Genomic DNA, 25,286 nt, shown 5'->3' on the forward strand with positions numbered 1-25,286 from the left:
CAATCCACCCTCAGCCAGAGTGGGAGCCAACAGAGCGGCCACCAGGTCAGTCTCAGTTCTGCGCTGTTTCTGAGCCCTGGTAAGGACACATGTAGGAAAAACAGATGGGAAACATGTTGCTAGATCATCATTTTTCAAGGTTGACTTAGGATCGTTAATTACTTCCAAAGCAGGTTGTACTTTTCCACCAGCAATATCATTTCCCATGATGAACTGAACCCCTTTAATAGGAAGTGAAGAGCGTACTGCCACAGGGAAAATGCCACTAACCAAGTTTGATTTAACATGCACATAGTGCAAAGGAGCCACAACACAACCCATCTCAACTCCTTGGATCAAAATACTACTGTTACATGAGGAGTGGGCCCCCACTGGCAATACATCAGTTAAGATCAAAGATCTCGACCCTCCTGTATCCCTTCTGGGGGGAAGCAGCAGCCAGGCTTGGAGGAGGTGGAGCCTACAACAAAGCAGGACATTACTTCACATTATGCAAACAACATTCACACTGGGGAATGTAACAATATATATAAAGTAAAGCTTTAAAACTCCTTCTTCCTGTTCCTGGGAGCATATATCAGGGCGTCTGAGGTGTAAAACTCCTTCTTCCTGTTCCTGGGAGCATATATCAGGGCGTCTGAGGTGTAAAACTCCTTCTTACTGTTCCTGGGAGCATATATCAGGGCGTCTGAGGTGTAAAACTCCTTCTTCCTGTTCCTGGGAGCATATATCAGGGCGTCTGAGGTGTAAAACTCCTTCTTCCTGTTCCTGGGAGCATATATCAGGGCGTCTGAGGTGTAAAACTCCTTCTTCCTGTTCCTGGGAGCATATATCAGGGCGTCTGAAGTGTAAAACTCCTTCTTCCTGTTCCTGGGAGCATATATCAGGGCGTCTGAGGTGTATAACTCCTTCTTCCTGTTCCTGGGAGCATATATCAGGGCGTCTGAGGTGTATAACTCCTTCTTCCTGTTCCTGGGAGCATATATCAGGGCGTCTGAGGTGTATAACTCCTTCTTCCTGTTCCTGGGAGAATATATCAGGGCGTCTGAGGTGTAAAACTCCTTCTTCCTGTTCCTGGGAGCATATATCAGGGCGTCTGAGGTGTATAACTCCTTCTTCCTGTTCCTGGGAGCATATATCAGGGCGTCTGAGGTGTAAAACTCCTTCTTCCTGTTCCTGGGAGCATATATCAGGGCGTCTGAGGTGTATAACTCCTTCTTCCTGTTCCTGGGAGCATATATCAGGGCGTCTGAGGTGTAAAACTCCTTCTTCCTGTTCCTGGGAGCATATATCAGGGCGTCTGAGGTGTATAACTCCTTCTTCCTGTTCCTGGGAGAATATATCAGGGCGTCTGAGGTGTAAAACTCCTTCTTCCTGTTCCTGGGAGCATATATCAGGGCGTCTGAGGTGTAAAACTCCTTCTTCCTGTTCCTGGGAGCATATATCAGGGCGTCTGAGGTGTATAACTCCTTCTTCCTGTTCCTGGGAGAATATATCAGGGCGTCTGAGGTGTAAAACTCCTTCTTCCTGTTCCTGGGAGCATATATCGGGGCGTCTGAGGTGTAAAACTCCTTCTTCCTGTTCCTGGGAGCATATATCAGGGCGTCTGAAGTGTAAAACTCCTTCTTCCTGTTCCTGGGAGCATATATCAGGGCGTCTGAGGTGTAAAACTCCTTCTTCCTGTTCCTGGGAGCATATATCAGGGCGTCTGAGGTGTAAAACTCCTTCTTCCTGTTCCTGGGAGCATATATCGGGGCGTCTGAGGTGTAAAACTCCTTCTTCCTGTTCCTGGGAGCATATATCAGGGCGTCTGAGGTGTAAAACTCCTTCTTCCTGTTCCTGGGAGCATATATCAGGGCGTCTGAGGTGTAAAACTCCTTCTTCCTGTTCCTGGGAGCATATATCAGGGCGTCTGAGGTGTAAAACTCTTTCTTCCTGTTCCTGGGAGCATATATCAGGGCGTCTGAAGTGTAAAACTCCTTCTTCCTGTTCCTGGGAGCATATATCAGGGCGTCTGAGGTGTAAAACTCCTTCTTCCTGTTCCTGGGAGCATATATCAGGGCGTCTGAGGTGTAAAACTCCTTCTTCCTGTTCCTGGGAGCATATATCAGGGCGTCTGAGGTGTAAAACTCCTTCTTCCTGTTCCTGGGAGCATATATCAGGGCGTCTGAGGTGTAAAACTCTTTCTTCCTGTTCCTGGGAGCATATATCAGGGCGTCTGAAGTGTAAAACTCCTTCTTCCTGTTCCTGGGAGCATATATCAGGGCGTCTGAGGTGTAAAACTCCTTCTTCCTGTTCCTGGGAGCATATATCAGGGCGTCTGAGGTGTAAAACTCCTTCTTCCTGTTCCTGGGAGCATATATCAGGGCGTCTGAGGTGTAAAACTCCTTCTTCCTGTTCCTGGGAGCATATATCAGGGCGTCTGAGGTGTAAAATTCCTTCTTGCAACAAGTCAGAGGTCAAAGGTCATCACAGCATCTGATTTACTGATAAACTTTGACCATCTTACAGAGAACTTTGATCACATGACCCATACCTCAGAGCTGAGGTAAAAAAGTCTGACAGTCAAAGTAAAGATGGAAGAAGAACACCGAGTTAAAAAGGCTGATGGCTGAGTTATTTACTGAGTTATTTGAAGACAGCAGCCGACATCGACTCCCAGATCAGCGTCCACACAAAGTTTACAACAAGCCTCCTCCGGTGGTCACCAGTCAGGTTAGTGGATCAGAGAAGAATAAAGTCTCACCTGGCTGCGTCCGGCTGATCCGATCTGCTCCTCAGAGACGTCAGGAGGATGTGAGCTCGCCTCGCCTCTGCTGCTGCGCCGCCCCAGTTTCCATAGCAACCGCCCTGATTGGCGTTGTGTCTCCACAAACTGTGAGGTGGCGATGGAGGTGACGGGGCGGGTGACGTCCCCCCGGGGCAGAGCGAGATTTTATTTCTTTTAATGAGTTTCTGCCAGATTTCAGCTTCACGTCATCGGTTCTGGGAACACAGGCGTGTGCACGTGTGTTCGTTAAAGCGTGCACACACACACACGTGCGCACACACACACACGTGCACACATACACACGTGCACACACACACACGTGGCGTGGAGCCTCTACAACTCTGACAACAGCGAACACAAAGTGACACAAAAATAACAACAAATAACCAAAAAGCTCCAGAATAAACCTGATCCCAGAACACACCAAACTGTTGCATGTGTGCTTTAATTAGACCTGCCTGAGGCCTCGTGCTGATGATGTCATCACTGCAGCTGTGACTCATTTTATCATGTTAATGTGCTGATGATCTTACAAACTTCTGATCTGCATGTGAAGAGAAAATGATGAAGAGAAAGGAATCAAAAGTAGTCAAAATAACAAAAACTCAAAACAGAAAAGAATCGAAACAACAAGGACACAAAGACACAAAACAACAAAGACACAAAACAACAAAGACTCAAAACGACAAAGACACAAAACAACAAAAACTCAAATCAACAAAGACTCAAAGACACAAAGACACAAAACAACAAAGACTCAAAACAACAAAGACTCAAAACGACAAAGACACAAAACAACAAAAACTCAAATCAACAAAGACTCAAAAGAACAAAGACTCAAAACAACAAGACTCAAAACAACAAAGACTCAAAACAACAAGACTCAAAACAACAAGGACTCAAAACAACAAGACTCAAAACAACAAAGACTCAAAACAACAAAATCTCAAAAAAACAAAGACTCAAAAGAACAAAGACTCAAGACTCAAACAACAAAGACTCAAAACAACAAAAACTCAAAACAACAAAGACTCAAAACAACAGAAACTCAAAACAACAAAGACTCAAAACTCAAAACAACAGACACAAAACAACAAAAACTCAAAACAACAAAGACTCAAAAGAACAAAGACTCAAAACAACAAAGACACAAAACAACAAAGACTCAAAAATACAAAGACACAAAACAACAAAAACTCAGAACAACAAAGACTCATATCAACAAAGACTCATATCAACAAAGACTCATATCAACAAAGACTCAAAACAACAAAGACTCAAAACAACAAAGACACAAAACAACAGACTCAAAACAACGAAGACTCAAAAATACAAAGACCCAAAACAACAAAGACTCAAAACGACAAAGACACAAAGACTCAAAACGACAAAGACTCAAAACGACAAAGACACAAAGACTCAAAACAACAAAAACTCAAAACAACAAAGACTCAAAACAACAAAAACTCAAAACAACAAAGACTCAAAACAACAAAGACACAAAACAACAAAGACTCAAAAATACAAAGACACAAAACAACAAAAACTCAGAACAACAAAGACTCATATCAACAAAGACTCATATCAACAAAGACTCATATCAACAAAGACTCAAAACAACAAAGACTCAAAACAGCATAGACTCAATTAAAAAGACTCAAAACAAAAAGGCTCAAAATAACAAAACTCTAAACAACAAAGACACAAAACAACAAAGGCTCAAAAATACTAAGATACAAAACAACAAAGACTCAAAAATACAAAGACTCAAAACAACAAAAACTCAAAACAACAAAGACTCAAAACAACAAAAGCACGTGTCTGATTTTCTGCTTCTGCTCAGTTTTTAATCATATTTCAGCTTCTTTCTTTTAGTTTTTGTAAACCTGCTGATTCTGACATCTGGTGGGGGGGGGGGGTTCTGGGATGAAGGCTGATGGGGTGTAGCAGGAGGGGATGCCTCACATGCTCCCTGATTTAAACCAGTTTTTAAAATCTAATCTGACTTTAGTCTGTTTAAATCCTTCATGATGTTTTATCTGTGAGAGCAGAACCCGGAAACGGTTCTACCTGTTCTGATCAGAACTCTGATGGACTGTCACAGTAAAACATTCAGTGACCGAAACACAAACAGATTCTGGATTATTGATCAGTAATCAGTTATTGATCTGCTGCAGGCGGCTGGGTGCTCTGATTCTGTCTATTTTTAAAGGTGTGAAGAAGAAGAAGAAGAAGCACCAGCTTTTGTTTCTATAGCGATGGAGAGTAAAAATACCTCCATCCGTCCCTTAGCAACGCACGCCAACCAATCAGATCCTCCAACAAGTTTGGTTTTAAAACCGCGAGAAACAAGAAAACTTTACAGGAAATCAGCAGCCGTCAGTGTGGACTCAGTTTCCCAGAATGCCTCTGCGTGGCTCTCTGCTGACCCCTGCTGGACCCGATGATGCACACAGAGTTCTTATAGGAACCGATTGTTTTCTCATTTTTAGAACTTTGGATTAAAAACATGGAAATATTTATGTGAAACTATAAAATCAGAAAGTTAGTGAGAAATAAATAAATAAGAGATGTTTGAAAGAGCTTCAGGAATCAAACAATCAAACAGATTGATCAGGAGAACAAACCAGAGAGCTGCGATGTCATTGGTGGAAAAACATTTATTTACAAAACGTTCCATCGAAGAAAAACAAACAAGTACAAAAACTTCCTGTTTACACGGAAACACAGAAGAAGAAGACAGCACCACACACTCACTGATCAGTGATCAATAACCCCGTCACCACTGGGCTCCGGTCATGTGACCTCAGAGGGAAACAGAGACTAACAGGAAGTAAAAGTCAAAGGAAATCACTGAGTTTTCTTTTCATTTAATATTCTGTTTCCAGCTTTAACTTCAGTTCAGCGGTTCAGAGGTTTTTACACGTTAAGGTAGAAAAGTTGGAGCTTGTTCCTCTAACCCGGGGCTAACCCAAACCCGGGCTAACCCAAACCCGGGGTTAACCCAAACCCGGGGTTAACCCTAACCCGGGGCTAACCCTAACCCGGGGTTAACCCAAACCCGGGGCTAACCCAAACCCGGGCTAACCCAAACCCGGGGTTAACCCAAACCCGGGGTTAACCCTAACCCGGGGCTAACCCAAACCCGGGCTAACCCAAACCCGGGGTTAACCCAAACCCGGGGTTAACCCAAACCCGGGGTTAACCCTAACCCGGGGCTAACCCAAACCCGGGGTTAACCCAAACCCGGGGTTAACCCTAACCCGGGGCTAACCCAAACCCGGGGTTAACCCTAACCCGGGGTTAATCCTAACCCGGGGCTAACCCTAACCCGGGGCTAACCCTAACCCGGGGTTAATCCTAACCCGGGGCTAACCCAAACCCGGGGCTAACCCTAACCCGGGGCTAATCCAAACCCAGGGCTAACCCTAACCCGGGGCTAACCCAAACCCGGGGTTAACCCTAACCCGGGGCTAACCCTAACCCGGGGCTAACCCAAACCCGGGGCTAACCCAAACCCGGGGCTAACCCTAACCCGGGGTTAACCCAAACCCGGGGTTAACCCTAACCCGGGGCTAACCCTAACCCGGGGCTAACCCAAACCCGGGGTTAACCCTAACCCGGGGCTAACCCTAACCCGGGGCTAACCCTAACCCGGGGTTAATCCTAACCCGGGGCTAACCCTAACCCGGGGTTAATCCTAACCCGGGGCTAACCCAAACCCGGGGCTAACCCTAACCCGGGGCTAATCCAAACCCAGGGCTAACCCAAACCCGGGGCTAACCCAAACCCGGGGCTAACCCTAACCCGGGGCTAACCCTAACCCAGGGTTAACCCTAACCCGGGGTTAACCCTAACCCGAGGTTAACACTAACCCTGTGTGTCTCAGTTTCCTGTCAGGAACCACAACTCCTGTTGACCGATTCTGGATTAAAGTGGACCGATTCCCTCCAGAGTCCGAGCAGAACCAGAAAACTGGACCAACCTCCAGCTGATGTGCGACTCAGTGAGGAAACGAACATGAAGAACATCCAGCGGTCAGCCTCACATGTACTGAAAAGTTCAGTTTCTTGGTCTGAACCGGGTAGAAATGAGTTCTTTTTACACCGAACCAACAGAAACCTGATCAAAGGTCAAAGGTCAAAGGTCACAGGTCAGTTCAGAGCAGGAACTGAGCATGTTGTGGTGTTTCTTACCGGAGGAGAAACGTCACAAAGAAGTTCTTAAATGAATAGTTTCAGTAGAACTGTGAGGTTCAGCTCTCAGGTTTTATGTCTCAGAACATAATGAAACCATCTTTTCATAAAGGGGTGACCTTTAACCTTTAGCATGCTAACTGAGGCCTGCAGAGTCTGAGATGTAGCTCTTGGGTTTCTGACCTTTAACCTTTAAATAATTTTGTTCTGAGACATAAAACCTGAGACTGAAACTGGATGCTTCTGAACCAGAACTGGGTTCAGACTTCTTCAGATGATCGTCACTGACAGATTGTAAATAGCTGCAGGTTGTCCCCTGAAGGCTCGCTGCACCTGCCCCGACCGACAGGTGTCAGAGGTCAGAGGTCAGAGGTCAGAGGTCAGAGGTCATAGAAGCGTCCATCAGAAGAACCGCCTCAGCCTTCCTCCGGGGCTCGGCCGGGTCCCAGAGCACTATGATCACATGACACAAACACACACCTGCACAGGTACGGAGTTGCCAGGGCAACGAACCCTCAGAGACGGCGTCTGATGACATCACTCGACGGGCACGCCGTCCACGCTCTCCTGGGAGACCTCGGAGTCCAAGGAGTAGCAGGAGCTGCCGTTATCCTGAGCATCTCTGTTGGCCTCCTCGGAGAGCGTGGCGCCGGCCGAGGCCCCGCCTCCTCCGCCGCCGCCGGGCTCGGCGCCGCCCTCGCAGAAGTGGGCGGAGCCCTGGAAGAGCTGGCTGCAGAGCCGGTTGTAGCGGTGGTAGCGCCCGGGCTTGCCGGTGTGCGTGTACATGTGCTCCTGCAGCTGGCTCTTGTGGGAGAAGCGCAGGCTGCAGACGGCGCAGGCGATCTTCCGTTTGCGTGAGTGCAGGACGGCGGCGGGGCTGCTGCCCCCGCCTTCTGCCCCGCCGCCCCCCCGGCTCCTCCTCAGCTCCGCCGCCAGCTGGTTGGCGAGCGCCTGGCTCTGCCGCAGCGCCTCCTCCAGACAGCCGGCGTCCAGCTGGGCCCCCGGGGGCCCCTCCTCTGCGCCGGCGTCCAGCTCGCCGCCCAGCTCGCCGCCCTGCGGCAGCCCCTCCATCAGGCGGGCGGGGTCCAGGGCGTGGCTGAACAGGTGCTCCCGCAGGCCCTCGGGGGAGGAGCAGCGCTCCCCACAGCGGGGGCACAGCAGGACCAGGGCCCGGTCTCTGAACAGGGGCCCCTGCCCGGGGCTGCTGCCCTGAGATGGAGACCCCGCCTCCTCGCCCTCGCCCTCGCCGTCCTCCTCCACGTGCTCCTGCTTGATGCGGTTTGAAAGGTCCGACTCGTCTCCAGAAGCCACGGAGCAGACGTTACGCAGCGCCTGGTGGTCCGCAGGGACCGCCTCCAGCTGGGCGTGAGACCGCGTCCCCCGGGCCGAGGACCGGCCGTCCTCCGGGGCGCCGCGGGACACGCTGGTGGTCTTGGGATCTCCCGGCGCCTCCTTGTTGGCCAGCTGGGAGGAGATCTGGATGCCGTACAGGTTGGACATGCGGACTACGTCCGTGGCGGCGTCGGCGGTGCCGTCTCCGGGTTTGCGGCACAGCTGGTAGGCGTGAAGGAACTTGATGCCGTCCTGCAGCCGGCTCTGGTCCACCGGCTGCTTGGGACACATGCCGGTGTACATGATGTGCAGCAGGTAGCTGAAGACGTCCGGCTGGATGTCCGTGGGCTGGATCTTTATGCACTCACTGAGGGCACAGAGAGGGAGACGGTCAGAGACATGAGCCGGGTCATCTGGATCAGGATCAGAACTGGCTGATCAGGATCAACTGGATCAGGATCAACTGGATCAGGATCAACTGGATCAGGATCAACTGGATCAGGATCAGAACCAGCTGATCAGCTGATCCAGATAATATAATACATCCATGGACCAGACCTCCATAAATTCCCCATCTAGACCTGAGTTTAACTCATTTAATCCCGGACGAGCCCCCAATTGTGTTACCTCCGCAAGCTAGTTTAGGAAAATATACAAAGCTGTAACTGAACTCTCTAACTTCTACATAAACAGGAGAAAACTGGAACAATCAACAAAATAAACGGCTCTCCCCAACAAGAAAAAGCAAAGGACAAAACTTAAACAAGGATTTCTATGTTAATATCTACAACCAAGACCAACATAACCAAAAGCCTAAGTGCGGCCACCGAGGGGCCAAAAGACACGTAGATCCCAGTCCTTTTATCTCCCACTCATGAGCTGCGATTGGTTGGAATGGACAGGAGGGAAGGAGTTGGACCTGGGAAACAGCACACATTAACGTAACACCAATGGGATGTAATGAGATCCAGAACAACAACAAAGCATGAAGCTGGAGCTCAGGTTCAGGTTCAGGTTCAGGTTCAGGTTCAGGTTCAGGTTCAGGTTCAGGTTCAGGTTCAGGTTCAGATCCCAGCTGGAAGGTTCTGATGGAAGGTTCTGATCCTGTTCTGTTCCTGTTCAGGGCCCAGGTGTTCTCACCTGGACTGATGGATGAAGATCATCTTGAAGTAGTTGGAAAAGGACGCCAGCACGGCTCGGTGAGCTTTGAAGTAGACGTTTCCGATGGCGACGGTGCAGTCGCACAGGAAGCCGAACTCTCTCTGAACGTTGAGCTGCTGCAGCAGGAAGAGGCTGTGGGAGGACACCTCCATGACCCGGTTCTGAGTCATGTGACCCGTCTGAAACACACAAACAGGTTCTGAGTCATGTGACCCGTCTGAAACAAACAAACAGGTTCTGAGTCATGTGACCCGTCTGAAACAAACAAACAGGTTCTGAGTCATGTGACCCGTCTGAAACAAACAAACAGGTTCTGAGTCATGTGACCCGTCTGAAACAAACAAACAGGTTCTGAGTCATGTGACCCGTCTGAAACAAACAAACAGGTTCTGAGTCATGTGACCCGTCTGAAACACACACAGGAGTCATGTGACCCGTCTGAAACACACACACAGGTTCTGAGTCATGTGACCCGTCTGAAACACACACAGGAGTCATGTGACCCGTCTGAAACAAACAAACAGGTTCTGAGTCATGTGACCCGTCTGAAACACACACAGGAGTCATGTGACCCGTCTGAAACAAACAAACAGGTTCTGAGTCATGTGACCCGTCTGAAACAAACAAACAGGTTCTGAGTCATGTGACCCGTCTGAAACAAACAAACAGGTTCTGAGTCATGTGACCCGTCTGAAACAAACAAACAGGTTCTGAGTCATGTGACCCGTCTGAAACACACACACAGGTTCTGAGTCATGTGACCCGTCTGAAACACACAAACAGGTTCTGAGTCATGTGACCCGTCTGAAACACACACACAGGTTCTGAGTCATGTGACCCGTCTGAAACAAACAAACAGGTTCTGAGTCATGTGACCCGTCTGAAACACACACACAGGTTCTGAGTCATGTGACCCGTCTGAAACAAACAAACAGGTTCTGAGTCATGTGACCCGTCTGAAACACACACACAGGTTCTGAGTCATGTGACCCGTCTGAAACACACACACAGGTTCTGAGTCATGTGACCCGTCTGAAACACACACAGGAGTCATGTGACCGGTTCTGGTACTTCCAGCAGAATTTGGAGGAGAACGTGTGACCAGTGTTGCAATGCATTGTGGGTAAATCATGCTTTTTTAAGATGAATTTAAAGTTATAAAAAATGTGTTTTTATAATTGGTCATTCTTAATTGGTTTGATTTCATTTGTGCAAAATAAGAAAAAAAAAAGACAGATAATGTGTTACCTTTTCTAAATCTAAAAGAAAATCAGCCGCCACCAGGGGGCGGTGCTGAGCCGCCACCAGGAGGCGGTGCTGAGCCGCCATCAGGGGGCGGTGCTGAGCCGCCACCAGGGGGCGGTGCTGAGCCGCCACCAGGGGGCGGTGCTGAGCCGCCACCAGGAGGCGGTGCTGAGCCGCCACCAGGAGGCGGTGCTGAGCCGCCACCAGGGGGCGGTGCTGAGCCGCCACCAGGAGGCGGTGCTGAGCCGCCACCAGGGGGCGGTGCTGAGCCGCCACCAGGGGGCGGTGCTGAGCCGCCACCAGGAGGCGGTGCTGAGCCGCCACCAGGGGGCGGTGCTGAGCCGCCACCAGGAGGCGGTGCTGAGCCGCCACCAGGGGGCGGTGCTGAGCCGCCACCAGGGGGCGGTGCTGAGCCGCCACCAGGAGGCGGTGCTGAGCCGCCACCAGGGGGCGGTGCTGAGCCGCCACCAGGAGGCGGTGCTGAGCCGCCATCAGGAGGCGGTGCTGAGCCGCCATCAGGAGGCGGTGCTGAGCCGCCACCAGGAGGCGGCACCAGGGGGCGGTGCTGAGCCGCCACCAGGGGGCGGTGCTGAGCCGCCACCAGGGGGCGGCACCAGGGGGCGGTGCTGAGCCGCCATCAGGAGGCGGTGCTGAGCCGCCATCAGGGGGCGGTGCTGAGCCGCCACCAGGGGGCGGCACCAGGGGGCGGTGCTGAGCCGCCACCAGGGGGCGGCACCAGGGGGCGGTGCTGAGCCGCCACCAGGAGGCGGTGCTGAGCCGCCACCAGGAGGCGGTGCTGAGCCGCCATCAGGAGGCGGTGCTGAGCCGCCACCAGGAGGCGGTGCTGAGCCGCCATCAGGAGGCGGTGCTGAGCCGCCATCAGGAGGCGGTGTTGGGCAGCTAAAGACCAGCAGCAGCCAGCGTTTCACTGAGAAAATTTTACAAGATCCACGTTCAAACTTATGTATTTTTATTGATTTGGGAGGGTTTACATATATATATATATATATATATATATATATATATATATATATATATATATATATATATATATATATATATATGTATATATATATACTGATAGATCTCTTCCTATTCACATTATGTTTTTACATTGTGTGGAAGTTGACATGTACTCTGAGGTGATGTAAATACTTCTTCTTCTCCTCTTTAACAGAGTGTGTCGGCCATCAGCAGGAGCCTCTGCAGCACAGATTAACAGTGAGATGCTCAGTAAATATACCAGGTTAATGCTGCATGAACTGTAGAGTTTAGTGTCATCCTTTTGTTTAAAGTTACCATGAAGGAGTGGTAGAGAGTCCATCTCATGAGAAAAAGATGGCAGAAAGAGAGCAGGAAGTGGTTTACGTGGAGCGACAGATCAGGAAATAGAAACATTGGAACATAAAGTACAGGTGGGTGCAGGGTCACAGGTTAAATGAATGATTAATGGAACAATATGGGCCTACGAACACCGACTGCTGCCTTTACATTTGTAGGAGATAAAGTGGAATATTAATGATTTGTCTTTATTTGGCTGCCGTTTGCAAAAAGAAACGGAGAACAGCGCAGATAACAAACTCAGAGTTTCTCTCATCTCAGGTTAACAAACTCAGAGTTTCCCTCATCTCAGGTTAATAAACTCAGAGTTTCTCTCATTTCAGGGTTAATAAACTCAGAGTTTCCCTCATTTCAGGGTTAATAAACTCAGAGTTTCTCTCATTTCAGGTTAATAAACTCAGAGTTTCCCTCATTTCAGGTTAATAAACTCAGAGTTTCCCTCATTTCAGGTTAATAAACTCAGAGTTTCCCTCATTTCAGGTTAATAAACTCAGAGTTTCTCTCATTTCAGGGTTAATAAACTCAGAGTTTCCCTCATTTCAGGTTAATAAACTCAGAGTTTCTCTCATTTCAGGGTTAATAAACTCAGAGTTTCTCTCATTTCAGGTTAATAAACTCAGAGTTTCTCTCATTTCAGGGTTAATAAACTCAGAGTTTCTCTCATTTCAGGTTAATAAACTCAGAGTTTCTCTCATTTCAGGGTTAATAAACTCAGAGTTTCTCTCATTTCAGGTTAATAAACTCAGAGTTTCTCTCATTTCAGGTTAATAAACTCAGAGTTTCCCTCATTTCAGGTTAATAAACTCAGAGTTTCTCTCATTTCAGGGTTAATAAACTCAGAGTTTCTCTCAATTCAGGGTTAATAAACTCAGAGTTTCCCTCATTTCAGGTTAATAAACTCAGAGTTTCCCTCATTTCAGGTTAATAAACTCAGAGTTTCCCTCATTTCAGGTTAATAAACTCAGAGTTTCTCTCATTTCAGGGTTAATAAACTCAGAGTTTCCCTTATTTCAGGTTAATAAACTCAGAGTTTCTCTCATCTCAGGTTAATAAACTCAGAGTTTCTCTCATTTCAGGTTAATAAACTCAGAGTTTCCCTCATTTCAGGGTTAATAAACTCAGAGTTTCCCTCATTTCAGGGTTAATAAACTCAGAGTTTCCCTCATTTCAGGTTAATAAACTCAGAGTTTCTCTCATTTCAGGGTTAATAAACTCAGAGTTTCCCTCATTTCAGGTTAATAAACTCAGAGTTTCTCTCATTTCAGGGTTAATAAACTCAGAGTTTCTCTCATTTCAGGTTAATAAACTCAGAGTTTCTCTCATTTCAGGTTAATAAACTCAGAGTTTCCCACATTTCAGGTTAATAAACTCAGAGTTTCCCTCATTTCAGGTTAATAAACTCAGAGTTTCCCTCATTTCAGGTTAATAAACTCAGAGTTTCTCTCATTTCAGGTTAATAAACTCAGAGTTTCCCTCATTTCAGGGTTAATAAACTCAGAGTTTCCCTCATTTCAGGGTTAATAAACTCAGAGTTTCCCACATTTCAGGTTAATAAACTCAGAGTTTCTCTCATTTCAGGTTAATAAACTCAGAGTTTCCCTCATTTCAGGTTAATAAACTCAGAGTTTCCCTCATTTCAGGTTAATAAACTCAGAGTTTCCCTCATATTGGGGTTAATAAACTCAGAGTTTTCTGGAATTAGACCCATCAGTAGACACACACTCATCAAGACTGAACACTTTAATGTGTAACAATATATCAACCATATATAAAGCTGTATGTATATATGTCCTATATTGTTTATTGTGATTATACTGTTATTTTAATTCCTTTACTATTTTTTCAAATCACAAACGCCATCACACGATTTTCACCGCCTGGCCACGCCCACACTGTTCAGAGTTTGGAAAAGTTTCTCAAAAGTTTTTTTCCCCCCTTAGCTTAAGAGTAACTTGGCCAAGTTTGAAGATTTTAGCATGAAATCTGTAGGAGGAGTTTGATCAAGAGCGAGTTGTGAAAAAAAAAAGATGTTTCTGACCACCAGCAGGGGGCGCTATAGGTGGATGTCACTATTTTATATGTGTGCGTTCAGGCTGGGTCCAGCATTCACCGTATGAAGTTTGGGACAGATTGGTAAATGTATGTGGGAGTTATAAGCAACTTAATTCTTCATGGCGAGTCATAACTTTGAGGCGTCGCCACGGCCACGCCCTTTTAGGTTTGAAAAAGTTTCCCCATGAATTTCCCCCCATGTCTTAAGAGTAACCTGGCCAAGTTTGAAGTCTGTAGCATGAAATCTGTAGGAGGAGTTCGATCTTAAGCAAGGCGTGGAATCGGTCAAAAATGGCACGAAAACGCACTTTCCATCCAAAATGGCCGCCTTCCTGTGGACGTGGGACCATGGCAACCACAGACTTTTTTGTGCGTCTGGGCATGATGAATGAGTGTACCGAATTTCGTCGTCCCACGCGAAACTAATCCTATTGCGGGGACCATTTTTAAGCATCATAGGGGGCGCTACAGAGTCAATGAGCAACTCCCAAAAATATAAAGTTTAGATTCTTTCATGTCGTCGACTGGCAGGTGGTGCTCGCATACCTTTTGCAAAGAATAAGAATAACGGAGAAAAATAATAATAATAATAATAAACCTTACAGATACAATAGGGTCCTTGCAGTTTCACTGCTCGGTCCCTAATAACAACAAAAGAAACAAAACAACAAACAAAAGAAACAAAAGAAACAAAATAACAACAAAAGAAACACAAATAACAACAAAAGAAACACAAATAACAACAACAGAAACAAAATAACAAACAAAAGAAACTAAATAACAACAGAAACACAAATAACAACAAAAGAAACACAATTAACAACAAAAGAAACCAAATAACAAACAAAAGAAACACAAATAACAACAAAAGAAACCAAATAACAACAAAAGAAACAAAACAACAAACAAAAGAAACAAAAGAAACAAAATAACAACAAAAGAAACACAAATAACAACAAAAGAAACACAAATAACAACAAAAGAAACCAAATAACAAACAAAAGAAACTAAATAACAACAGAAACACAAATAACAACAAAAGAAACACAATTAACAACAAAAGAAACCAAATAACAAACAAAAGAAACACAAATAACAACAAAAGAAACCAAATAACAAACGAAAGAAACACAAATAACAACAAAAGAAACAAAACAACAAACAGAAGAAACAAAATAACAAACAAAAGAAACTAAATAACAACAGAAACACAAATAACAACAAAAGAAACAAAATAACAACAAAAGAAACACAATTAACAACAAAAGAAACCAAATAACAAACAAAAGAAACACAAATAACAACAAAAGAAACCAAATAACAACAAAAGAAACACAAATAACAACAAAAGAAACAAAACAACAAACAAAAGAAACAAAAGAAACAAAATAACAACAAAAGAAACACAAATAACAACAAAAGAAACACAAATAACAACAAAAGAAACACAAATAACAACAAAAGAAACCAAATAACAAACGAAAGAAACACAAATAACAACAAAAGAAACAAAACAACAAACAGAAGAAACAAAATAACAAACAAAAGAAACTAAATAACAACAGAAACACAAATAACAACAAAAGAAACAAAATAACAACAAAAGAAACACAATTAACAACAAAAGAAACCAAATAACAAACAAAAGAAACACAAATAACAACAAAAGAAACCAAATAACAACAAAAGAAACACAAATAACAACAAAAGAAACAAAACAACAAACAAAAGAAACAAAAGAAACAAAATAACAACAAAAGAAACACAAATAACAACAAAAGAAACACAAATAACAACAACAGAAACACAAATAACAACAAAAGAAACCAAATAACAACAAAAGAAACACAAATAACAACAAAAGAAACAAAACAACAAACAAAAGAAACAAAAGAAACAAAATAACAACAACAGAAACAAAAATAACAACAACAGAAACACAAATAACAACAAAAGAAACCAAATAACAACAAAAGAAACACAAATAACACCAAACAAAGACTGAAGCTGCCTCTTTCAGCACACCTGTCCCTCGTGCCGGACACCTGTGACATCACAACATCTCCACTAAGCTCCGCCCACCTCCATCCTGAGCTAAAGTACCAGAGAACGCGACCCTAAGCACCTGGACACGTGACCTCTGACCTGAGTGAAGGTCACCTGCAGGACACGCGCACGCGCGCGCACTGAGAGGAGGAATGGGAGGGGGGTCCACAACAAATCACAACCCACGCGCACCGGAAACCGTACCCCCGTGCGACCCAGCCACACCACAGCGATGCGCGTGCACGTCACATCGCGCCCGTCGGGCTGGCTGCAGTCTCCTCCATCCTCCTCCCTCTCATCCATTCATCACACACGCACGTCCTCAAACATCACCGACAAGCAGGCGCACAAGCACGCGCCCCGATCCCTGCACAGGGCCTCAGTCTGCGCCCGCCGTGCACGCGCACCGTTAATCAGCCTCTTACCGCAGAAACGAGCAGATTGTCTCCGGGATGCTCCGATTTGTTGCTGCAGACACAGTCTCGCGGAGCCGCGTCACGTCTCGCGAGAGGAAGGGTCAAAAGGGGCTGATCACGTGATCCCAGTAGTTTAACGTGTAATCAGTGATCGATGACAGCAGTTTGAACGTGTTTAAAGAATCTGAGTGAACAAGGAAAAAAAAAAGAAGCAAGATCAATAATGACAGCCATCAGAATGAGTCATAACTGATCAATAACTGATCAGAATGAGTCATAACTGATCACTAACTGATCAGAATGAGTCATAACTGATCAATAATTGAACAGAATGAGTCATAACTGATCAACAACTGATCAGAATGAGTCATAACTGATCAATAACTGATCAGAATTAGTCATAACTGATCAGAATGAGTCATAACTGATCAATAACTGATCAGAATGAGTCATAACTGATCACTAACTGATCAGAATGAGTCATAACTGATCAATAATTGATCAGAATGAGTCATAACTGATCAATAACTGATCAGAATGAGTCATAACTGATCAATAACTGATCAGAATTAGTCATAACTGATCAGAATGAGTCATTACTGATCATTAACTGATCAGAATGAGCCATAACTGATCAATAACTGATCAGAATGAGTCATAACTGATCAATAACTGATCAGAATTAGTCATAACTGATCAATAACTGATCAGAATTAGTCATAACTGATCAGAATGAGTCATAACTGATCAATAACTGATCAGAATGAGTCATAACTGATCAATAACTGATCAGAATGAGTCATAACTGATCAATAATTGATCAGAATGAGTCATAACTGATCAATAACTGATCAGAATGAGTCATAACTGATCAATAACTGATCAGAATTAGTCATAACTGATCAGAATGAGTCATTACTGATCATTAACTGATCAGAATGAGCCATAACTGATCAATAACTGATCAGAATGAGCCATAACTGATCAATAACTGATCAGAATGAGCCATGAATGAGTCATAACTGATCAATAATTGATCAGAATGAGCCATAACTGATCAATAACTGATCAGAATGAGTCATAACTGATCAATAACTGATCAGAATTAGTCATAATTGATCAGAATGAGTCATAACTGATCAATAACTGATCAGAATGAGTCATAACTGATCAATAACTGATCAGAATGAGTCATAACTGATCAATAACTGATCAGAATTAGTCATAACTGATCAGAATGAGCCATGAATGAGTCATAACTGATCAATAATTGATCAGAATGAGTCATAATTGATCAATAACTGATCAGATTGAGCCATGAATGAGTCATAACTGATCAATAATTGATCAGAATGAGTCATAACTGATCAATAACTGATCAGAATGAGCCATAACTGATCAATAACTGATCATGATGAGTCATAACTGATCAATAACTGACCAGAATGAGCCATAACTGATCAATAACTGATCAGAATGAGTCATTACTGATCATTAACTGATCAGAATGAGCCATAACTGATCAATAACTGATCAGAATGAGCCATAACTGATCAATAACTGATCAGAATGAGCCATGAATGAGTCATAACTGATCAATAACTATCAGAATGAGTCATAACTGATCAATAATTGATCAGAATGAGTCATAACTGATCAATAACTGATCAGAATGAGTCATAACTGATCAATAACTGATCAGAATGAGTCATAACTGATCAGAATGAGCCATGAATGAGTCATAACTGATCAATAATTGATCAGAATGAGTCATAACTGATCAATAACTGATCAGATTGAGCCATGAATGAGTCATAACTGATCAATAATTGATCAGAATGAGTCATAACTGATCAATAACTGATCAGAATGAGCCATAACTGATCAATAACTGATCATGATGAGTCATAACTGATCAATAACTGACCAGAATGAGCCATAACTGATCAATAACTGATCAGAATGAGTCATAACTGATCAATAACTGATCAGAATGAGTCATAACTGATCAATAACTGACCAGAATGAGCCATAACTGATCAATAACTGATCAGAATGAGTCATAACTGATCAATAACTGATCAGAATGAGTCATAACTGATCAGAATGAGTCATAACTGATCAATAACTGATCAGAATGAGTGGTTTAAATGTTAAATAAGTGTAACATATATTTATAGGCTACAGATACAGATAGTTCCCCTGCTGATCCCAGAGGGAAACAGAATCAGAAAAAACTTTATTTATCCCCGAAGGGCGAACAGCGGTACATTAAAAGAAGAGCAAGAAAATGGAATCACAAAGAAAAAGAAAATAAAAACACAAAAGGGGGGTGACAATAAATAAATAAATAAATAAAATAAAAATAATAATAAATAAATAAATAGGGCGTCGATGAAATTAAAATGACAACGTGATTAAAGTGACTGTAGTTAAAGTGTCACGGTGATATTGTAATATTGCACATCAGGACATGAGATATTGCACTAAAGTATTGTACAAGAAGACCTAAGTTGAAGTAACTGTCTCAGACTTCTTAGAGTTCAAGAGGAGAATAACGCTGGGAGCAAAGGTTGCTCTCCTCCTTTGGGTCTTACAGGCCGGACAGCGGAACCTGCGCCCGGAGGGAAACAGGTTAGCATGTAGCTAATATCAGTGCATCATCAGCAGGCTGCTGAACAAGATCCATTTCATCTGAATCAGGTGTGTTGGAGCGGGGAAACATGTAAAACATGCAGGGCAGCGGCCCTCCAGGGCCCAGTGAGAGTTAATGTTACTTTTTCATCAAAGCTCTGATCTGAGCCTGGTTCACACATCCTGAGACCTCCTCACTGCTAACTGATGAATCCGGTTCCAGTCCTGAATGAGCTCAAACTCAGAGTGAGGTCAACAATCTCACCTTAGCATCTCACTGTGTTAATGCACTAATAACATTTGCACAAATATCATCATAGTACAATATAATGTGAACTATCCATATACCCTATATTTCTTATTGGGTCAGTCTGCTCAGTTAAATTTATTTTTACCTTTTATTGTTAAATGTACAAATTGTTTTTATTTAGTTCACTGATGTTTATTATTATTATTATTATTATTATTTATCTTACTCTTCATACTGTAGATTTGTATATAGCTGATATTTATTCTCTATTTTTTTATTCTATTATATTTGCTTGTTTTTCCTTTAATTGTTTACATATCTTTTATACTGTACGCTGCTGCAACACAATCATTTCCCAAATTGGGATGAATAAAGTATTTATCTATTTATCTATCTATCTATCTATCTATCTATCTATCTATCTATCTATCTATCTATCTATCAATCTATCTATCTATCTATCTATCTATCTATCTATCTATCTATCAATCAATCTATCTATCTATCTATCTATCAATCTATCTATCTATCTATCTATCTATCTATCTATCTATCTAATCTCAGTTTGTGTTCATAAATAATGAGACAGTCATACATAATGTGTTATTGTTGATCTGAGGCTGGATTCTCTGAGTTTAACCCTCTGAGGAACAGATTTATTATCCTGAGACATAAAACCTGAGAGCTCAAACAGGCTGGACTTAGTTTAAATATGTTTTTCTTTTTTAAAGACATATTTATTTGATGAAATTGTGATTTTATTTTGAAGTACAAGCTTCTGACCGGAAGTCTTAACTTTGACTTCCGGTAGCGTCGGAGCGGCTGCCTGTGCGGAAGTTCTTTCATCCAGCAGGGGAGGAAGAAGAGGCTGTTCGTCGTCTCAACTTTCCGCCCGAACACAACAAACCCTCCGGGGAGGAAACTCCGGCGCCCCGGGAACACCGGCCCTCCGCACCCGACAGCAGCAGCTCCTCCGCGGGCCTCCGCACCCACGGTGAGTCCGCGGCTCCCCGCCCGGCCTCCGCGGCCGGTCGGCCGGTGGAAGTCTCGCCGCGGCCTGCTGTTCTCGGTGCTGGCTGAGTGCGGTGGCAGTGCGGGGGTGGCGGAGCTGTTTGCGGGAGAGATGTGGCTCACTGCCGTCAGTTAGCGGCGTGTACGCGTCTCTCATCCGGTTCAGATTTTCAAAGTAAAGACTTAGCTATGAAAGTTGACATGAAAAATGTTGGGTGTAACGAAAAGCCCTCGATATACTTCACGTTTAATTTGCTTTAAACTTTACTTTAACTTGGTTTATGTGTAGCCAAACGCTGTCCACACCTTCCTTTTACCTTTATCACCCACTTGTCATCGTGTTGCTCTTTTATTCTGGAGGTCTGGCTGCCGGAGCTTCCGCTGTTAGCATTAGCCTTGTGCAGCTAGCCGCGGCGGAGCGGTGAACTCCATCTTGGCTCCTATCCGCCCCGCCACGGTCCGTCCTGCCCGGTCCTGTTGCCCCGCACGGAGTGTGTTTGATGGCCGGTGAGTGCGGGACAGTGCCCCCAGTGGCTGTGCGCGGTCAGACGGGCAGCTGCTGGCGGCGGGGGCGCGCTGACCGGCAGAACTCTTATTTTACGGGTTTTCTGAACGGAGTTTGGTGAAAGGCAGGTAAAAGCGGGTCAGGTTACCTACGGAAGCCCGTTTGGTTTGGATGAGAGGACACAACATCTGATTAACAGACTTTAAGATGGTTAAATAATTAAATATCTGTCAGTTACTAATGGAATCTGTTGGTTTCCTTAGCTAGGAAATTGTTTTTGAATTGGCTCTATATGAACGAATTGGATTATTTTATGAATAATTATGTTTACAATTAATTGAATTCCAATTGGCTTGAATTGGACTTTATTATCTAAGTGCCTTGAGATGACATTTGTTGTATTTGGCGCTTTATAAATAAAAATGAATTGAATTGAATTAATGGATCATCTGTCGGTTACTAATCGACTCTTTCAGGCTTTGATAACTGATGTTCTGACAACATTTTAGCGACATTTTGAACAGCTCCAATGTGCACATTAATCAACTTTTAATCAATTCTTCCACTGATTTAAATATTGGTTCAAATCCATCTCAAAGCTGAAAAACTATTTTAACTGAAACAAAGATGTCTTATTGAGCTGGTGTGTGACAGAGTGGAGCATCTTTGGTTTGTTATTCAGACTGAAACTATAGAGTAAAATGAACCTGAGTTCCGTCTGTCGTAAACTGGTTTACAGTCATGTGACCTGCGTCTTCTTCTGCTGTCGCAGGGCGATGGCAAGGCCGAGCCACAGCGATCACGTCCTCCAGCAGCTCAACAACCAGCGGGAGTGGGGCTTCCTGTGCGACTGCCTCATCGCCATCGGGGACATCTACTTCCGGGCGCACAAGGCGGTGCTGGCGGCCTGCAGCTCCTACTTCAGGATGATGTTCATCCGGGACCAGCAGGGGGCGGGCCGGCTGGACCTCAGCAACATGCAGATCAGCGCCGAGTGCTTCGACCTCATCCTGCAGCTCATGTACCTCGGGCGCATCGTGGTGGGCAGCTACGAGTTCGAGGAGCTGAAGGCCTCCATGGCGTACCTGCAGATGTACTACATCCCCGACTCCCTGGAGGACCTGCGGGACATCCGGAGCTCCAACCTCACGCCGTCCTCCTCGGCCTCCTCCTCCAGCTCCTCCACCGCGCTCACCGGCAGCAAGATGATGTTCGGCGTGCGCATGTACGAGCAGCAGCGGCCCGCCGCCCCCGAGGGCGAGCGTCCTCCGAAGGCGGCGGGCAGCGGCAGCGTGCGCCCGGCCGCCCCAGCAGCCGTCAGCCGGCCGCCGCCGCCGCCGCCGCCCGAGGAGGTGGCGCCCGCTCCTCTAGCTGTGGCGCCACCCGCTGCAGACGGAGCAGGCGAGCAGCCGTGCGACCTCAGGAAGAGGTCCGGCGGCGGCAGGAGCGCCGCCCTCAAGGACCGCCCCCGGTTCGGCCGCACCTACACCTGCGACGACTGCGGCTTCGTGTTCAGCTGCGAGAAGCTGCTGATCGAGCACATCCTGACCTGCACCAACCGCAAGGCCTTCCACCCGCCCCGGGGCAACATGGAGGGCGACAACGACTCCAGCAAAGCCGAGAGCTCCGCCTCCGAGAGCACCGAGGAGCAGCGGCTCGTCTGCAAAGGCGAGGACGACCCCGAGCTGCCCATCAGGTCCGTGGCGGCCGGGACAGACGGCGAGCCCGGATCCACCCGGAGCATCAAGACGGAACCGGAGGAAAACATCTTCCCCGAGATCGAGATGGTGCGGGTCGGCGAGCACGCCGCCAAGAACTGCGGCGCCCGTCTGAGCGACGGCGCCCGCAAAGACTCGCAGCGGGAGAAGGCGGGATCGGAGCGCGAGCCGGAGCCCGGCGCCTCGGGACTGGAGAGCGGCGGCGACCCGGCGGAAGGCCACCTGTCGAGCAGCAGCGACGCGGGAATCCCCGCCAAGCTGCGCAAGGTGAAAGACGAGCGGCCGGACGGCGAGTGCGCCCCCTGCGAGCTGTGCGGCGCCGCGCTAACGGATGAGGACAAGTCGGCGCACTACCTCTCCAACCACATGGGCCACATCTGCGCCTGCGGGAGGTGCGGCCAGGTGCTGATCAAAGGCCGGCAGCTGCAGGAGCACGCCGAGCGCTGCGGCGAGGCGCACGGCGGCGAGTCGGACTCCCACGGCGAGGACGAGGCCTCGCTGGGCATGGAGGAGGCGGACCTGGCGTGCCCGCACTGCGGCCTGCTGTTCCAGAGCGAGAACCTGGCGCTGGAGCACGCGCTGTCCTGCCACGACCAGGAGCTGTTCCGCCCCGTGATGCTGGAGGACGGCGGCGGCGAGCCGGACCACCGCCGCAAACACTTCTGCAGCATCTGCGGCAAAGGCTTCTACCAGCGCTGCCACCTGCGCGAGCACTACACCGTGCACACCAAGGAGAAGCAGTTCACCTGCCAGACCTGCGGCAAGCAGTTCCTGCGCGAGCGCCAGCTGCGCCTGCACACCGACATGCACAAGGGCATGGCGCGCTACGTGTGCCCCGTGTGCGACCAGGGCACCTTCCTCAAGCACGACCACGTGCGGCACATGATCTCCCACCTGGCGGCCGGCGAGACCATCTGCCAGGTGTGCTTCCAGATCTTCCCCGGCGGCGAGCAGCTGGAGAAGCACATGGACGTGCACCTGTACATCTGCGGCGTCTGCGGGGAGAAGTTCCGCCTCCGCAAGGACATGAGGAGCCACTACAACTCCAAGCACACCAAGCGGCTATAGGGCGGCCGCGGCGGCTACGGAGCGGCCGCGGCTCCTCGCCGCTCGGACCCGTTACTCAAAGCCATAAATGTGAGAACAAATCATGCACTCGGACGCCAAAAAGACAACTTTTTATCTGCACTTTTAAATGTTTGCATAACCTGAGCAGCTGTTCATACTGCGAGCAGCGCGGCTGGTGATTGGTGGCTTTATTGGTGGCCGGAGCCTTTACTGGTGGGCGGGGCCTTCATTGGTGGGTGGAGCCTTTGTTGGTGGGCGGAGCCTTTATTGGTAGGCCAGGCCTTTATTGGTGGGTGGAGCCTTTATTGGTAGGCCAGGCCTTTATTGGTGGGTGGAGCCTTTATTGGTAGGCCAGGCCTTTATTGGTGGGCGGGGCCTTTTTTGGTGGGTGGAGCCTTTGTTGGTGGACCGAGCCTGTACTTGTGGGCGGGGCCTTTGTTGGTGGGTGGAGCCTTTATTGGTGGACGGAGCCTTTATTGGTTGGTGGAGCCTTTGTTGGTGGGTGGAGCCTTTGTTGGTGGGTGGAGCCTTTATTGGTGGACCGAGCCTGTACTTGTGGGCGGGGCCTTTGTTGGTGGGTGGAGCCTTTACTTGTGGGCGGAGCCTTTGTTGGTGGGCGGAGCCTTTACTTGTGGGCTGGGCCTTTGTTGGTGGGTGGAGCCTTTACTTGTGGGCGGAGCCTTTATTGGTGGGTGGAGCCTTTACTTGTGGGCAGAGCCTTTGTTGGTGGGCCGAGCCTGTGTTGGTGGGCGGAGCCTGTAGCTGCAGCTTTTTACTTACTGCTCTCAGGAGCCGGGTTGGTCACATTAAGCTGCGGGAAGCTGCTGTTAGCTAACCCTAACCCGGCCTGATAACTCGATCGTATTTACATTTCAGGTCCAGAACCAGAGAGAGATGTTAGAGATTCATGTTCTTTTAAAGGGGAAGTTGGTGTTTTTAGACCTGGACCTTATTTCTGGCATAAATACGTTCATCGACTCACCGATAACAGTCTGGTGAAAGTCGGCGTCCTTCGGAAGATATTTGGTTATTTCCAGAGTTTAAAAACACGAACTTTCCCTTTAAGGTTTGCAGATGGACTCGTTTGGGAGATCTGGATCGGGTCCTGACTACCAGGTTTGGTCCCTACCTGTAGGGGGTCGGTACCTGTGGGAGGTCCCTACCTGTGGGGGGGTCCATACCTGTGGGGGGGTCCATACCTGTAGGGGGTCGGTACCTGTAGGGGGTCGGTACCTGTGGGTGTTCCCTACCTGTGGGGGATCGGTACCTGTGGGAGGTCCCTACCTGTGGGGGGGTCCATACCTGTGGGGAGGTCCATACCTGTAGGGGGTCCGTACCTGTAGGGGGTCGGTACCTGTGGGGGAGTCCCTACCTGTGGGGGTTCCCTACCTGTGGGGGTTCCCTACCTGTGGGGGTTCCCTACCTGTGGGGGATCCGTACCTGTAGGTGATCCCTACCTGTAGGGGATCCGTACCTGTGGGAGGTCCCTAGCTAACCCTTCTAGCTAATATTTTTATTTCCCAGAATACTAAAGCCCCCCC

General features: G+C 46.9%; 2 protein-coding genes across 3 annotated transcripts; one reads left to right on the forward strand and one right to left on the reverse strand.

Moving 5' to 3' along the window:
* Window positions 1-6,573: 6,573 nt before the first annotated feature.
* zbtb25 (zinc finger and BTB domain containing 25) lies at window positions 6,574-16,680 on the reverse strand. The gene is made up of 3 exons (XM_075459232.1): window positions 16,569-16,680; window positions 9,439-9,638; window positions 6,574-8,665 (listed from the first exon to the last, which is right to left on the reverse strand). The coding sequence occupies exons 2-3, from the start codon at window positions 9,627-9,629 to the stop codon at window positions 7,504-7,506; spliced, it is 1,353 nt and encodes a 450-aa protein (XP_075315347.1). The 5' UTR covers window positions 9,630-9,638; window positions 16,569-16,680; the 3' UTR covers window positions 6,574-7,503.
* Window positions 16,681-20,248: 3,568 nt separating this feature from the next.
* On the forward strand, window positions 20,249-24,929 carry zbtb1 (zinc finger and BTB domain containing 1). Of its 2 annotated transcripts, none has more exons than XM_075458955.1 (2): window positions 20,249-20,437; window positions 21,732-24,929. In XM_075458955.1, exon 2 carries the CDS (start codon window positions 21,736-21,738, stop codon window positions 23,743-23,745), a length of 2,010 nt encoding a protein of 669 aa, XP_075315070.1. In that variant the 5' UTR covers window positions 20,249-20,437; window positions 21,732-21,735; the 3' UTR covers window positions 23,746-24,929. The 2 variants fall into 2 exon arrangements, with proteins under 2 accessions (XP_075315070.1, XP_075315069.1); XM_075458954.1 differs by lacking the exon at window positions 20,249-20,437 and adding an exon at window positions 20,812-20,961.
* The last annotated feature ends 357 nt before the right edge of the window (window positions 24,930-25,286 follow it).

Source organism: Odontesthes bonariensis, chromosome 24 (assembly GCF_027942865.1).
Source record: "Odontesthes bonariensis isolate fOdoBon6 chromosome 24, fOdoBon6.hap1, whole genome shotgun sequence".
NCBI lineage: Eukaryota > Metazoa > Chordata > Actinopteri > Atheriniformes > Atherinopsidae > Odontesthes > Odontesthes bonariensis.

Bases quoted from the DNA above. Each gene is read 5' to 3' on its own strand.
- zbtb25 (XM_075459232.1), bottom strand. From the start codon at position 9,629: ATGACTCAGAACCGGGTCATGGAGGTGTCCTCCCACAGCCTCTTCCTG. The intron at 8,666-9,438 runs GTGAGAACACCT...CTGTGCCCTCAG, and splicing joins ATCTTCATCCATCAGTCCAG to TGAGTGCATAAAGATCCAGC.
- zbtb1 (XM_075458955.1), top strand. From the start codon at position 21,736: ATGGCAAGGCCGAGCCACAGCGATCACGTCCTCCAGCAGCTCAACAAC.